Below are 17,627 nucleotides of genomic sequence, written 5' to 3'. Positions count from 1 at the left end.
GGCTTGCAGGTTAATGTCCAGTCAAGTAGGAGACAATGAAAGAGTGACAATCTCAGCCAAAGGTTTTTACTGAATTCCCCTTTGAGACACATCTGCCTGCCAAGACTTTCAGGGATACACTTGACCGTCTAGTGTGACTTACTGCTTTACAGGACCTCTGGTTTATAAATGGCAGTGAAACCTATTAGAATGCAGAGCACTAGCAAAAGAGTAGTTACGTGAAGTAACTTCAATAGCCTATTGCGTGTACATGCATCGGCCTCCAGATAAATATACTGTACCTAACTGCCACTTGCTAAATTTAAACTGAGCAAAGTGGCAGATGTGCAACACCTATATTGGCTATGCTACCCTCATATTACACAGTGAGTGCATCCATCTGATTCAGGGTGCAGAGGCAAAGCCTGATTCGGGTTCAGGTGATTAAAGCTTGATGGCTGTGCACAACTCATAAACAATTGAAATAAAGTGAGCGCCATCATTCTTTAGTCATTCAGTATCACACTGTGAGTTTGCAGTATAGTGTTTTTTCAGACAGCTGGAATCAGGGTGCATTAACAGTGGTATGAGTGAGGAAAGTGTTTGCCTGCCACAGATAATGGAGTTAGTCTAATCAGGCTCCAGCAGGGGGCCCTGTTGTCTACAAACTAATTTAAGGTGGGAAAACAGGCTTTATACAGAATGTATCTGTAAAGGAAGAATTAGATATGATATTATTTTATATTATTATATGAAGGAATAACAGCTATGAAAACTGCTAGAAGATCAGTAAGTAACTACATAATCATTTAATATTTGTTTGTTTTCATTTCCCCCCACACTTCTACTGACATCCCCCCACTTACTACAATGAGAGTAACTCAAGACCCAAATCTCAAATTTAGTTTCCTGACCTAACCCTGTGTGATTAAGTCAGTTAATCAAAATCTTTATTGAACTTCCTTGTCCTTCATTTGTCCCCGTCTCTCAGCTTTTGGCAATATAACTTGTTTTGATATCAATTATGACTAAACTGCTTCACCACACGGCATGAAGCCATTATGTATTTGTGGAAGCAGTTAAATCGCTCTCAATCATGCTGCATTGTGTTTGCCTGCAACAACTGCTTTTTGCAGTCATCAGGACAAGGGAGCCTTTTGGTTATAAAATGTGTTAAAAGTATGGAAGTCATGCTTATTGTTCTGGTTCTTTATGACTTGTACACCCAGCTTTCCTTTTGAATAAAGAATAACTTCTCCTCTTAACATTTGACTTATTCTGTCCACAATAATACCGCCTGAAAAGCTGTTTCAAGTTCATTAGGAGGTGTTTTCACGTTAATACATGACATGAAACAATAGCTATGCTATCATTGATATATTTTAGAAACCTTTGTTAAAGTGCTTCCAACGTGATTTTAAAGCTAAAACCAGTGTCTCGTGGTACATTTAGACAAGAAGTGAACAAAAAGTGTCTATGTTTAAAATTTGCCTTTTCGCGCACCTATATCTATCAAAAATGAACCATTGGAACCCCTTAAATACAGGAAAGTATGGACAAACGGTTGTGGACAAAGCTATCTTACTATCACTTGGGTGTAATGTCTGATTATAGAAATAACAAATACATACAGTATCTTCACTTCATTGGAAATGTGTGACAATCTGTTAGTCTCATGAATGAATTACATGAATGTTTGAGCCAATCGTATCACTGAGCAAGGGCAAAGGTTATAAATAATCTTTATTATAATCCTTGGAACAGCGTTCAGTATATAGAACTTGCATTTTTTTGAATTGAAAAACCATAAATTAAATTGTAAATGATAAACACATATCAGACAGAAAAAGAAATACAATCCATGTTAAACAGCTGTCCATTCCAATACGAACTTTTCACTCAACTTTCTGTAGAGATTGCCTGCATATTATTATTTACCATGCATGATAGAGTGCACTTGAGCCTGGTGGCATTTTATGACAAGCAGGCAAAATTGTGCCATGATAAATAAAAGTATCAAAGAAAGTGATTTGAAGCTATATGCTCATCAGCTGCATCCAGCACAGTCACTTCCCTGACCCACTTAACACTCCCTTACACAGGATTAGATTTCATTAAGATGATATTATTCACTTTCTGGAGCTGGACGATGTCTGTCAGTCATGATTACTCTTCTGACCAGAGGGTACTGGATAACATATCCCAAAAAACACAACAGTTTGAATAGGATTAGAAATTCAATAATAAGGAAAGTCCGGTGGGATTTTGAATTACTACAAACATTGTGGATGTATTTTCAGAGCTCTATCTAATCTCAATTAGAAGTTAACCCACTGTTGTTCACATCTTGCAGTAGAGGAAGGATGATTTGTTCTCTTCTTTGGTACCACAGACCTTCAGACCTCAGACAGAGACTTTCCCAGGCTGGTTAACACTGCTAATTACCCCTGTTCTGTTCTTAAAGGTCAGAGCTGTTTCTTTTCTGCAGTTAGGTTTCCTTTTTTTTTTTTACCATTAAGTAATTCCTGCAGGTCTGCTACAATCTCATGGCTTTCGATTGAATTTGAGGAAGCTTAGACACATATCTGCTGCATTGGCAGTTAAAACTGTCTTCATGCAATATTTTTCCCATGCTACAAAGTTCCTGCACCAACCTCGAGAACCAAGTATTTTGACGGGGTCTGACACTTAAATAGTAGCATCTGCCCAATGGCTTCAATTTAACCAGCACCAATCTACAGTATCTTCTACTATTTTCTAATACTTTCGCCCCTATAGTTAAATCATTAGTTAGAGTATCATCTTGTTAACTGTCCACCAAATTAGCCTATTTTACTTAACAGGAGTAACAAAGACATAAATAAATGTAAAAAATTCAGATTGCAGCATCACATTTTCCTTCATGAAATTGGTCTCATAGAGTTAAAATACCTTTTAGGATGGTTATTGCACGTAATAAAACAGGTAGGAACAAAAAGACTCAAATCATGTTCTTTCTATAAAACATAAACATCTACTAATGCCACAGCATTGGGATGTATGACATATCACAATGTTGACTATTGCTATTGATGATAGAATCCCTCAACTGCTCCCTAAAGAGACCGCCAGTCCCTCTAGCTACATAACGAAACATTTGGTTGTTTATTTTTGCCATTTTCCATCTGGAATATTTCACCCATCTTCTATCCTCAGTTCTTTTGACCTTTTTCTTTTTTTTTTATTGACACCAGATGCACATTTGATTCCAGATATTCTAAAAATATTCTACAGAAAGCAAAGGATTTGCGTCTCCTCAAAGATGGCAGGAAACATACATTTGGATGATGAAATAAAATCATTATGCTATACTTTGAAATTTAATATTTCATAAATTTCATTCCTAAATTTGAACATGCAACATTCAGTTGCTGTTTTCCCATAATAACTTTCAAGCAGCACTCGTCACATAGATATATAAAAACAAAAATTAAATATAAATAAATACAAAAACAATAAACATTGAAAAGTGCAAATGTACATTGGTTTACAGCATGACATATTCACTGTACATAATTGATTATATGCTCACATTATTTTATACATTATAATTAGGATTACTAAGTAGCATAGTTTGAGTAAGAAATATTTCATAGCAAGAAAATTTTGCATTGCCCTGTGACAAAGACAGGCTCTTCTAAAGATTGCCAGGTGTGTGTGTGTGTGTGTGTGTGTGTGTGTGTGTGTGTGTGTGTGTGTGCGCGCGTGCGTGTGTGTGTGTGAGAGAGAGAGAGAGAGAGAGAGAGAGAGAGAGAGACGTGTATATATGTATGTATGTGCAAAAATTGAAGCAGAGGAAACTCAAATCATTCTAGTTCAGAGGCACAAAAACTGCCCGGCCCGCATTTCAAGTATCTAGCATTGTTTCATGGACAACACACATCTGTCAAACATCAGCAAAGCAGAGAGAAAGAGGAGAGAAATAAAAGGAAATTTCCTTTCGTAGCTCAAGGAGGAGGCAGCTTAAGAGTCAGATGAGTGGAAACGAGCAGTTCAAAGAATTGTCTCAAAAGAGCAACACCGATTAGTCAAACATCACGTCTTGTGGAACAGTCTATTGCGTTTCACCAAAAACACCATTCTCTCTGTGCAAGCAGTATGATGAAGAGAAGATTTCTGAAACCGTCTGGTAACAGCAGTCACATTTGCTGGCATATTTCCTTTACTTTTCACTGAATGTTTCCACGTTTAAATGGGAGAACCCATGTTTTAAGGAGCAAGTAAGGAATCATATGCCTGGTCACAGGGTTTATCACTGCTGGATATTTTTACAAACATTTCATCCACCATCAGCGGTGGGGCAGAAGGCTTGTGAAATGATTACACTGGAGAAGGAAAGAGAGGAAAGTCATCCACTAGCAGTCTGTCCGTTATAAGGTTGAATGCCATAACAAAAAGCCAGTGTGTTCATTGTCTTGGTAAGGAAAGGATGCCTGATAAGATGATCCTTTGAGTGAGAGAGAAGTTCACTATTCACACAGCACTTTCCTGGTGCGGCCAAATAAGTGTAAATCCAAATTTCTCAGTTCAATGAAACATGCTTTCTGCAACTTTGCTGAGCATTCTGCTTACGTATGGTGGAGATGCACAATATTATGGGAAGGTAATGGTGATCTGTGACATACTATAACCTGGAGGACAGCTAATAATGGGCAGTGGGCAGAGCACCATACGGCGCAGTCTAAACTTTCTTTTAATAAAAGATGATTGTACTGTACAGATTTGGGTAATGAATCAGCACAGCTTTTGGATGACTGTACGTGCTGGATTTGTGAACGTCTTTGTACAGGTATGTGAAGTAGAGACAGAGAATGAGAGACTACGTGTTTTCTTACTATCTCACACCGTCGGGATATGTACGAGTGTCCCAATCCATCAGTGGCTGCCTCCGAGTGTCTTAACGCACTGATTTCACTTTGTAGCGCAGGACCAGGTAAGTAGCCAGTCTGAGGATCAGGAAGAAAACCCCCAGCACCATGAAGTCCACATAGAGCTTTGCATCCTCCACGTTCAGCAGCAGGAGAACCTCCTCTGGCTTTTGGAACTTACACACCAAGCCTGGACACTCCAGCTCCGACCGGTTCATCCCATAGATAGAGAGTATCACCCCTTCAAAGCCATACCTGAGAGTGGACATGATTGACAGAGTCTCATGAACCCAGGCACATTTAAAGAGAATCATTTCAGATCAGCGAAACCCTGAACACAAACACTAGGTATAAAAAAACAGTGGGTAAACTGTTAGAAATCTGATAGTACCTGACATAGGAGACATAAGAGCTCCACTGCAGGTATTTGGGAATAGTGTCAAAGTTGACAAAGAAGCCAGAGAAGAGGAGCACAGGTATAGCTGTGACTGGACCCACGAAGGTTGCCACCTGTGGAACAAATAAACAGGTTTTATTCAAAGAGACTGGCTCAGTGAGACATCTCATAAACAGATACTTAAGGTGTGCAGGACGACCAACCTGCAGAGACGTCGATGCAGCCCCTATAAGGAGACCCAGGGATTGGGCTACCAGGGCTGTGGATGTGGACAAGGCCATGAAAAGTAGGTAACGGGTTGCTTCTGGTGGCTGTTCAGTCATCCAGTACACTATACTACAGTATATGATTGGACAAATCACCTGTGAAGAGAGATTTTCAGTGTCATTAAATTATAATAATCACAATGTACAATCCATTGATTACTAAACAACTGAAACATTACCTGAAACGGTATGTCAGCCATGGTTTTGGCAAAGTAATAGGCCTTCAGGCTGTACCAGTTGTTGAGATGTTCCCTTAGCAACACAGACATCTCCAGAGGAACTGTGGAACAGCAGCAGCGTTAAATATTTTACTGCTCAACCTCACAAAAACAAACATACTAGGTCAGTGGTATAGACTTAACATCTTACAGGTTAGGACAGTGGGCATCAGGGCAGCAAACATGAGGAACAGCATGGAGAAAAAGAGGAAACCGGTGTTGTTGAAGACCTTGCTGGCGTCATTTCCAATTTTGAGATAAAGCAAGCCAATCAGCACACCAACACACACATGGGACATGAGCCTGAGGTGGGTCAGCACCTTGAAAAAAAGAAAGAAAGAAAAACACAAAAAGCTTAACTGACATCAAGAAACAATGTAAACTTGTATTTTCTGTCAAAGTCTGGGTTTATGAAATTTGAGCATGAATAATTTGTGGAATAGTTATCTTACCATGTCCCTGCATATTGTAGTGAATGTTCTTTTGAAGAGGATCCAGAACTGTATGAATGTACTGGTGGCAAAGCTGTGTTTCTCAAGGGTTCCTGTGTTCTGTGAAAATATAAAAATAGATCAAGGAATCATCCCCCTTTCAAGCTCCAAACTAAATGTTTATTTTGATTACAAACAGTAGACGAATGTCAGTCTGAATGTACAGTATGTGATTAGAAGAAGTTAGAAGTAAGAAAAAGGCAAAATCAATAAATTGGGTAAAATGAAAAGAGAAAAAATGAGTACAGCTACATAGCATAGAAGTAATGGTATAACAGAGTGCTCTTGGTGGTTTACATTTATACTCTTAACATTTAGCTGATGCTCTTATCAAAAGGAATTTAGGCTGACAGAGAAGCGAGAGCGACAGGAAGCTGAGAGATGCTGAGAAGACAGATCGATGGAGAAGATAACTTTTGTTCGTTTTTTTATTGGATTTGATAACTTTGATAAAACTTTCTACTGTGAGTTCAAATAAGTAATTACAGTAGTTGACTTTTGATCAAAATTTAAACAAACACCACTTTCTTAAAAGTTGATTAATGAGGCAACATTTATAATTTCTATATCACACTTTGTCTTTGTAGATTTGAAATACATTTCCTGCATCAAGTGCAGTTAATCCCCCAGAAACTTTTCATAAAACCTTATGCAATTTCCTGTTATCAACATTTTTTTTCAGTTAAGGCGGTTGTTAGGCTTTGACCTCTGTAAATATAAGACATATTGGTTTGGTGCTGGGTGAGGGGCCTAGTGTCACTTACACTGTGGCATTGAGAGGGACAGGAAGAGTCACTTTTGGAGTTCTTCTTGCCCTCCTCGGAGCACAGTCCACCCTGGACAGCCTCAAAGAGAACTTGATTCAGGTCTCCATACTCCCCTGACGCCACCTCAATGACTGGGAACAGAGAGGAACAGCGTATAAGAGCGTACACACTGACAAACACACACGCACACATACAGGGAGATGTTTGACTCACTGAAATCCGCAGGATTGTGATATGTCGGGCAGTGGAGGCCCAGGCTCTTCAGATACGGGATGAGGTAAGGGACTGAACCCTTGTATATGCACTGACCCTGATTGAGGATGTAGAGCTGGTGGAGGAGGAAGACAGTTGCAGGGTATTCATTTTAGTTTCCAACACACTGACTTCCTGAATAATATATGCACAATTGACAAAACGATAGGCCTGGATATTGACTACTGCGCTGCTTGTCAGCTGGATAAGATGAATCATGCAAAACTGTCCTGTCTTGGACTAAGCAGCGGCTAATGGAAGGCTAGACGTGTCCGGCACTAGAAGCACTTAAGTTACCTTATCAAACATCTCAAAGAGCCTGGCACTGGGCTGATGAATGGTGCAGATGATTGTCCGTCCTCCCAGAGCCAGAGACTTTATGAGGGAAACAACCTGGAAGCAGGACGCACTGTCCAGACCACTGGGATGGGAAACAAGGTGAGATAAATGTGTACACTAATCATTCCGTGTCTATATTTCTTTTTCACAGATTAAAAAATGCATGAGTCATATCCTACCTGGTGGGCTCATCGAAGAACATGACAGGAGGATTGTTGACCAGCTCAAGGGCGATAGCCAGTCTTTTACACTGACCCCCAGACAGAGAGTTGGTGCGTGTCTGAGCACACTCCTGAAGCCCGAGAGCGGTCAGGATCTCATCCACCTCAGACACAAACAGAAATGAGCGTTGGTACATGATGGCACACACACACACACACACACACACACACACACACACACACACACACACATATATATATATATATATATATATATATATATATATATATATATATCAGGTAAAAAAAACAGTTCAACTTTTATCTATTTAAATTGTTTTTTATAACCTTTTTATTGTTTTATTTACTACTGTTAATCAACCTTTTTCTTGATCCCATGTGAAAATGTAATGTTGGCTAATCTTAATATTCCTGGCTGTTGATGTCCCGTAACTTCCTGTGTATGAACTGTAGTGGTAGATGTCAGCCACATGTGGAGGCGGGGAATTTCTGGCTATTTTGAAAATGTTTTTGACCTGATTTAAGTCGATAAGATTTGCGAATAATCAAGGCACTCCATCATTACATTGAATCTTGTGAATCAATGTTATAATAAAGTGACCTCACCCATTCATTTGCAATATTAAATACAATGTAGTCAGTATATTCATACTTACAAGTTCTTTTTTGACCTGTATGCTTTCCTTCAGTTTCAGATTGGCAGAAACCTGAAATACAGACAACATAATATTACAGAACAGCAGGATTAAATGAGGTGCAGTGAGTCTCTTTGTTGCTTAATGACCTCACCATCATGGCCTCCCTTGTACTGAGGTGTGGCAGCAGCATGTCATCCTGCATGATGTAGCAGGACATTTTCCTGAAAGTCCTCAAGTCCCTTGGTCGCCCATTGACCAGGATCTGGCCCTTCATGCCCGTCTCCCTGTTTCCAAATAGAAAGCCACATAATAAAAACAAAACTAAGTATTATCTTTTTAAAATATGCATGAGAATATGGACTGGTCAGGATCTGCACGGACCCTTTATAACTTCCCAACACACTCTCACCTGTACCCTGCGAGAATATTCATCAGTGTGGATTTCCCAGCTCCAGAGGGCCCCATGATGCCAATCAGCTCTCTGCTGTTGAATCTTCCTGACAGACACTTGAGGAGGGCTTTGTATCCTGACACAGAAGAAAATGCTCAGTTATTTATACTCTTGTATGTCTGACTGTCAAAAATCCTTCTCAGACATTTTACTTTTACTTCTTAAGTATACATGTATGCTTTTATGCCATATAATAGGGTGTGTTGGGAAAACAGACATGACTGATTGACAGGTAACAATCGTTTGCTTTGAATAATCTCTATATATGTGCTATTCTATTCCAACATACAGGAGATGACACAAACCTAGGTTTCATTGTTGACAAAATATTTCTAAAAGGTATTTTGAACAGCCACAAATAATAGTATCCAGTTACAGGAATATTTTTTATGTTTAATGAAAAGATGAACAAACATAGGGTCAAGTCAAAAATAACAGCAAAATTCAATATATGGACCATAAAAAATAAAAGAAAAAAGCATTACAAAAAAATTTAAGATCAAGATACTCTCTGTGGCGCCATTGAGAAAAAACCAAGGGTATGACTTCTCTGTAGCGGTTTTACAAATGTTTGTGGTGTGTCCTGCTAATGTGAATGGCTCAGTTAATTTTCGAGATGCTCTTCCTCACCATTATGGCTCTTGAATCTCAGCAGAAATAGTAGAACGACAATTTTAGAACTGACATAGATTCTGAGAGCTTCCAAAATGGAAAGTTAAAAAGGGGTGTTAGGTATCCTGCCTGATTGACAATCTGTTTATCACTCCCATCTATTCAGTTACTGCAGAGACACTGAATAGAGCCTGTCTCGAGCTGCATAATTAGGGTCTCAGCAGAGCCTCCACCCCCAAAAAACCCTGTCTCTGAGCAAAGTAACCTAATGGCAGTGCTCCTTCCTCCCTCGCAGTGTTTTCACATCAGACAGCTCCACCCAGACAGACGTAGCCTGCTGTCAGTGAAGCAGCCCTGCTCTGGCATGTGCTGCATACTGATGATCTAACCCAGCGCTGTAGGTCGTGCATAGCAATGGTCTTATAAGTGCGAGGCTGCCGGCGCATCCTGATCACCCAGTCTCATGAGCGCCGCAGAGTGTATAACTCAGCCCACCATCCACGCCTCACACTGCAAAGACACACAGATTTAACAGCTTGTGACAGAATGCTCAAGAGATGCCCGCCTGATCTCAAAGGTAATCTCAAGGTAATTGTTAGAACAATTATTAGGAGTCATGGTTGAGGTGGGGGTCATCACATTCCCCAGGGAATATGGCATATACTATTTCTTGGACGATCTGACAAAAACGTAATTTATTTCCCCTCATATTTAATCAAGGTTTGTTACCATTTATCCATTATGTGTGCTGCTTTATCCTTTGATGGTCGCGGGGGGGGGGGGGGGGGTACACCCTGAACAGTTCACCAGCCCATCACAAAGACACAGAGACAAACATCTATTCACACTCACATTGACACTCAATAGTCAATTTACATTGTTCAATTAACCTAACTCCAATCTGCAGGAAGCCGGAGTACCCAGAGAAAACCCATGCTCACACGGGGAGAACATGCAGACTCCACACAGAGAGGCCCCGGAGGGTTGGCCCGAACTGGGAGTCAAACCAAGAACCTTCTTGCACCATCATGCAACATGTCCTTTTAAATTTTCATAGGTCCTACTCGGGATCTTCAGGTCAAGCTGAAGGTGACTCAAGTGACATCACCCAAGGGAAATTATCCGACTTAAAACAGCTCCCTCTGAAGACACAAAAAAATATTAATACAACTTCTTTCACATTTTACCATGGTCCATCGCTCTCACATGAAGGCAATTCTATGGATTTCATGCTCAGACTCTGCATTAAGTGCTGCCATTCGTCATGTGACAAATACATAGGTTAGTGCATTACTTTGACTCCTGTTTCACCCTTGTCTGTACATGCAGTCTACAACATATCATGATCAATAAAAAGGCAAATAGAGGACTGATACACGTCACTGTGAGCTGCATGTGCAGATTTTATTTTTAAATCTGATGAAGGCTTTTCATATATTTTCAAAACCGTTCTGCAAAAAAAATGCTATGTGGATTACATGGACTTGGATCACTGTCAGAAATATGAGTTATCATGTGAATGGTGAAGCTCTGACTTCACCTCTGCAAAATGAAAAACACTAATTTTCCTTTCAACAAACTCAAATCATCAACGCAGCTAAAGAGGCGCAATTGCTGTAACATAGCCGAAATCACCTAGAAGCATTTGTAAACATTTTGCTGCCCTCCCTCCCCACCTGTCCTTCCCCTTCCATTGCCGGGCTAGAGTTTCACCAGTCATCTCCCTCGGGAGGAGAATACACTCCTCATGAAACCAGTTCGCAGCAGCGTTACCCTAACAGGGATGAATGGCTGCACTCGCTAAGAAGAGCCTGCAATAACAAATGCAGAAGGAGGACAGCCCATGCATCACCTGACCTCCCTGAGCCCTTTTACAATAAAAATAAGCAACCCTACATTTACAGCATCTCCCTGCTAATTTATGGATTAGAGTTGAATCAAACATAGCCCCCTCATTTCTTTTAGGAAATCATTCATAAGTGTGTGTCATGACTCAAATACAAAAACACGTTAAAATAAAAAATGACGTCATAGATTTAAGGTGGTTTGTGCAGCACACCATCCCTTTTCTTCTCTCTCCTTCCTACCTTCAGTTTAATTACATATTTCAGCAGAAACAACAGCAGAAGTAATGTGTGTCTTTCCGAGCAGAAATAATAAGAGCAGAACAACATTGCTAATGTGTATAGGATTACACCTGTTTTGCAGCTTTGATGGGGCAGACGGGCACTGCAGAGAATCAGTTCTAAGCTCGGATAGCAAGTAAAATGGCAAGCCAGCCGCTTTGTGAAATGCACCACTTAATAAGTTAAAGCTGAGATACTTCCATGCTCACACATCATCAGCCTGATGAGCTGAGGCCGTCGCCCCTGAAGAGACAATACAAACCAAAGCAGAGACCATGGGTTGATCTTTTTAATGGAACTGATGTGGAAAAGCATGTGCATCAAATGTCCAAACAAGCTTCCCACTGCTCTAGCCAGAAAAAATTAACAGATCCTTGGGACCGAACTCTTAGTCACTGAAATTTCTCCTAGCACCATACCAAGAGCCAAGATCATTTAGAGGAGAGCTGCAGTTAACGGGCGTGGCTGCTTTTAGTCATTAAGACTCAGGGGCTTTTCAGTCGGGTGCTAAACCAGAGGATGCAGGATAAACATCTGGACAGAGGCAGTTAGAAGCTAGGCATTTCTCCTCGCCACCAGCTTCAATATCCTTATTTTAGAGTAATAGGCCCACTCATTAGGTCTAGGGATCTGACCCCTTTAAATGGAGAGCTGGTCCAGTACCTCCCGTACGGGAGTGTACTTGGGGATCTAACACTTTCTATCATCATCCTTCTCAAGAACACGCTCCATACATTCAGGTTTCACAGTGGAAACAGCTAACACTCCTCTGCTGGGCCTTTCATAATGCACATCAATATTACACAAGGCCTCAAAATAACACCATGCCTGCAATGCATCAACTACTGTAGAGGCCTCTCCTAAGAATAACATGTGGAGAATGTCAATAAAGAATTCCTCTGAAGTTCCCCATATACCCACCCTGCTTAACACACACAAGAGCAGCTAAACGACAGAGTTTACAGAGGGCGGTTCAGTCAGCGATGGCCAAAGGTTGGAGAGACTCATCATTGACAATGGCGCTGAGTTTTAAATGCCGTCCATATTTCATGAGCAGATCAATTGGGGGCCCATCCCGCCTATACCGTCAGACAACACAGGGAAAAGAGAGGCAAGCAGTATGCCAACCTGCAGGCGTAAATTATTTACTACATCTAAACTCTGCTGAGCGAAGCAAAGCTTACTGGAACACTAGCTGCTACATCATGTTGGGGGGTGTGTGTGCATGTGTGTGTTTGTGTGTGTGTAAGGACTCGGCTGGGCTGTACATGTTTCAGAACAAAAGGGCAAGTCAAGAGAGAGGAAAAAAATATTTTCCTTGGTTGTCACAAAGGCTTCTAAATGCCTCCTTTGAAATTTCTGCACTCCAGTTATTGATCGCCATGGGTGGCGCTCGCCTGCTCATCCATCATGGTGACTATGTGAACTGAGGTTGCAATACCTCTCCTCCTCCACCATGGACCCTCACAGATGGTGTAGGAGAGCTCATTGAACTCCAGGTCCAGGGCAGAGCGGCGCGGGAGGTGGGAGAAGCGCTGAGCGTCAGTAATGTGGTTCTCCACTTTCTTCAGGTGGGTGAGCAGCGGCGCCTCCTGAGGTGCACCGCCGGGGAGCTTGGTCTCCTCCATGGGGATGCTGACCGAGCCCTGCTCCAATGTCCGTTCAGCCATATTGACGGGCTGCAGAGGAGGGCACACACAAGAGAGTTTTAAAAAAAGGCTTTTTAAAGTTCCTCCCTCCTGCTTCAGAGGAAGATGTCTCACTGATTTTCATTAATTCTGCCTCATATTTCTACAATTTAATTCATATTCAAATTTTTCCCCTGACAAATCAATCAAACTTATTCTTCAAAGATCAGAGACTTCCGAAGCATCGACACAATTTCAAGTAAGATTTTCTTTTGAAATGTGTAACATACAGAAATGCAACAGAATAGTTAATTAGGCTTCAATATACTTTTCAAATAGTTAAAGGGAAGGATGCTAGTGGACAAGAAAAACATACTGTTTGGGTTTTGATTGTTTCCCCCTCATCCTCATTTTGACCTCATGTTTAGGATTAAATCATTTTCTCTCAGAAAAAAGGCACCACAGTAGTTGGTAGTTGGCACCACGGTAGTTGATAAGAAACATTTTTATATCCCTGTCAGATCATATTTAAGGATAATACAGGCGATTCAATGCTTGGTTAATGATGTACAATTTGGAATCACTTCATTACATTTATTCAGATCAGATTAACTGCAGAGCCTGTTTCACCGAATTAGCCTCTCAGATGCCAATTTAAACATTTAATTTCACTACTCAATTTTTTATCCTGGGACTATTCGGGGTTGTTCTCCCTGGGGAAATAGGACTAATGCAATTAACTGCAATAAACAAGAAGAATTGAACAAACCTGGACAAGATAAACATTTGACTGGTATGTTGTGACTCATTTGAATTGTTTTGTAGGTGTGCGACTGACCCGCCCGTCTCCTCTGCAGATGTGCAGACACAGAGGTGTGTGGGTGATTTTAGGATGGCTGCAGGCATCATCTTAAAACCAGGCCCTGCACATGATCTGATTACAGTTTATTCTATGGACTGGCTACTTAAGGGGAATGGGATTCAGAGTGTGAGGAGTCAGTATCTGGTTTCGGTCCTGCAGCACACTGCTGATTCACATAAATTTCCTGCTCGACAAGACGGCCTGTCTGAAGTGGCTGTTAAACTATGTAGTTCCTGCTGATCCATTAGCTTTCCAGCCATCTGGAACTGAAAGGACACATTGCTAATATCCCCAATATCAGTATACTGAACATGTCATCAATCAGGCCAAAAGTACTTAATTATTTAACACAAAATACGCCTGTACTAAATGAAATTGATTAAGAAGATTAAGTGCAAGATTCAAATTAACTATTAAAAGTCAACCAAGTGACAAACTTTGGATTAGTGCTTTTGCGATGGATAAATAGCCACGCAATTACATAGATTTAAGTTTGAGGGAGGGTCAAGTTGAAATGCTATGAGCAAAACTAATGTTTTACGAAAACTTAACTATGATTTTTCTGCTCACTACATTCTGGAAGAATAGTCAAGTTATATAATGGTTTATAATAAGACTGTTTGATGATGAGTTTGTTTGATGATAAGTTTGTTTGATGATGAATGATTGCCAATGCTGATTCAGCGTAAGGGGAAATTGAAGTTTGAACATTTGGTTTCTAACAAAAGTCATTGGTCTGACCATATTTATCTGAAACCTGAAATTGTCATTAAAATCACTACAACCTAAATAACACCTTTAGGGTTGTGATTGAGCAAGTAAAAGAAGTACATGGCACATGGTGACAATTGGATAAACAATAGCTACTGAGTTACTTCCTCTTCATTATAATATGTTTCCAGCTCTCCCACCCAGCCATCTCCTACAAAGCTGTGATTAGTTGCGGCACATTCATTTTATAGAAGTAGTCAGTCACCAATCTGAGATCCCGCTATATGGAGCAAATAAAACCTCAAACAGAGAATCAGTATCAACAACCACTCTCCAAATCAAAACACATATCATGTGTGTGTACACATGATCACTGTGCATAAACAATCCCCCGCTGCCATGCAATGCCTTGTTGTCTTGCAGGCTGCTACTCTATACACTGTCTACTATCTATGACCTACTATATGTAATAGAATATTCTTATGTGGTGAGGACCAGTGAAGAAAATTGACCGTGGCATCTATTGATCATCCTGCCATTAGTGAATTTCCATTACCAGCCTGCGTGAGCTCTGTAAAAACACTGACAGACTTTAATGGTCTCTCAGTCAGACGAAGGCCTCCATGTTCTGTCATGTGTGGCCCCAAAGCCAGGACACGTGAGAGCATGCACACACACGCACACAAATGCACACACACACACACGCACACACGCACACACAAACACACACAGCCATAGTAAAAGATACCTGAAGGGATGAGATATGGTTATTAAATGAATCTGAATAGCTTTGCAGTGGTGTGGTGATGCTGCATGATGAAGGAGGCTCCCTGCTCTCCCACAAGCACCTGTTAGCCACAAAACGATGGGGATGAAAACATGAGACACTGTGTACAAGCTGCAGAAAGACAGTGCAGTGGGGAGAAGAAGAGGGTCTTCTGAGGTGGATGAGTCACACATGAGCCTGTCCTGATGGCATCTGAACAGTAACTCTGGCACTCAGTCCTACAGTGTGTTGCATTGCACACGCACATGCACACGCACACACACACACGCACACGCACATGCACATGCACACGCACACACACACACACACACACACACACACACGCACTGGACATACTTATTATTGTGTGTAGAAATGACCAGGTGAGCAGCTCAGCCCTGGTTCTCCTTCCTGGGTGTGAGCAACAGTGCTCAGTGGATCCTTTCAGACAAAGCAGAGCAATCCCTCCTCATCAGGAGGGTTTCCCCCCCCAAAAAACGTCCCAGTCAGCCAAAAAACAACAAGAGGCTCACTGTGCGCCACAGTCCAGCAAAAATCAATCGATCAATCAATCAATTCAGGCTCGGTTTTGAGGCGTTTGAGGCCCGGGCTGTGTTCTCCTCGTCAGTGTCTGTCGGGGTGCGGTGCGCATCATCCCACATTCACTACAGCAACTCCTGAGATTAAAATCATGTCCGGCCTCAAACTACTGCATCCCGGAGAATCGTCAGGGGAGCGGGCTGCCAGTCATGTTTCCTTTCCCTCGGTAGAAATTATCCCCTCCGTAGAATCCATTCGTGCGGGACTCGCGTCGAAATACTCACACACATCCCCATTCAGTGGTGCCGATGACGACAGCCCATCCGAGGCGGCGTGACATCTGGAAGGAAACAAACAAGAAGAAGAAGACGAGTCGAACAGTGCTGCAGATGCTTCAGCAGCATCAGTATCAGCATCAGTAGCAGCTCGCTCGATACAGCAGCCGCCGTTATCCTCTTACCGGTTAGTGCGTCTGTGTGTTGCGCACGCCGGCCTGGGATAGGCTACAGGCACGGATGGACTGGCTACAGGGCGTTGCTGGCAGGATGCTACTGGAGGAGGAAAAGCATATACTGTTTTTATTTTTGATTGTTTCCTCCTCATCATTCTGACCTCATGTTTTAGGATGAATCATTTCCCCCCCCACAGATAAGGAGATAGATAGAGGTAGAGACGTTATTGTCATTGCACTCAAGCACTGGCTCAATGTATAAACGAATAGAATACATACAAATAGATAATGCTTTCATTCATCATCCATCCATACTCATTCATGCCAGCATATTCATACACTCATTGCCAACGTATGCAGTTAAAAAAACAAATAACACAACATATATATCACAAGGGCACCACAGTAGTTGATAAGACTGATTTTGAGTATATATTTTAAGGATTTTAAGGCGATTTGAAGTGTGGTCGATGACCAGAAAGTTGGAATAACTACATTTATCCCGATCAGATTAACGAAATTAGTCTCTTAGATGACAATTTAAACATATTTTAAATTGACTACTCTGGGACTATTTGGGGACGTCTTCCCTGCATAAGGAAATAAACTAATGCAATGAAAACCTGCTCTTCATACATTAACATATATATGCTATATGATCAACATGTCTCCAACGGTGTGAACATGAAGAGGGATTTTGGTGGACGTGAGGCCCCTCTGTCTCTTTAAAGGCCGCACCTGCGCAGCTGCTGGTGCTGATGCTGCAGTGGCCGGGTTATTTTCGGTAGAGCCGCCGGGGTTACTCGCGTTCAAGCGGGCCCTACATGTCTTACATCACCCCAGAGAGGAAATCAAGACCACTTTTAGCCAATCGCACCCGCCTCTTAATCAGAGCAATAAAAAAAAAATGAAAAAAACAAGCTGTCACGTCGCCACACGAGCAGCAGCCCACCTCCATCTCTGCGCCTCCTTGTAGCTGCTAAAATTAGCCACATGCGAGCAGCGTGCTCTGAGACATGGACACTATAACGCATGTAAATGTGA

At 41.4% G+C, this 17,627-nt stretch overlaps 1 protein-coding gene across 2 annotated transcripts; it reads right to left on the bottom strand.

Moving 5' to 3' along the window:
- Positions 1-1,704: 1,704 nt before the first annotated feature.
- Positions 1,705-16,684, bottom strand: abcg4a (ATP-binding cassette, sub-family G (WHITE), member 4a). Of its 2 annotated transcripts, XM_035626234.2 has the most exons (16): positions 16,593-16,684; positions 15,950-16,472; positions 13,067-13,304; positions 8,846-8,963; positions 8,588-8,720; positions 8,455-8,505; positions 7,796-7,941; positions 7,575-7,698; positions 7,239-7,353; positions 7,023-7,156; positions 6,220-6,318; positions 5,919-6,087; positions 5,729-5,829; positions 5,487-5,645; positions 5,278-5,396; positions 1,705-5,141 (listed from the first exon to the last, which is right to left on the bottom strand). In XM_035626234.2, the coding sequence occupies exons 3-16, from the start codon at positions 13,293-13,295 to the stop codon at positions 4,916-4,918; spliced, it is 1,923 nt and encodes a 640-aa protein (XP_035482127.1). In that variant the 5' UTR covers positions 13,296-13,304; positions 15,950-16,472; positions 16,593-16,684; the 3' UTR covers positions 1,705-4,915. The 2 variants fall into 2 exon arrangements, with proteins under 2 accessions (XP_035482127.1, XP_035482126.1); XM_035626233.2 differs by having other exon boundaries at positions 15,950-16,637.
- Between the last annotated feature and the right edge of the window lie 943 nt (positions 16,685-17,627).

This window comes from Scophthalmus maximus, chromosome 2 (assembly GCF_022379125.1).
Source record: "Scophthalmus maximus strain ysfricsl-2021 chromosome 2, ASM2237912v1, whole genome shotgun sequence".
Classification (NCBI taxonomy): domain Eukaryota; kingdom Metazoa; phylum Chordata; class Actinopteri; order Pleuronectiformes; family Scophthalmidae; genus Scophthalmus; species Scophthalmus maximus.
The sequence above is the reverse complement of the archived record's forward strand: the minus strand, read 5'-3'. Positions and strand labels throughout refer to the sequence as shown.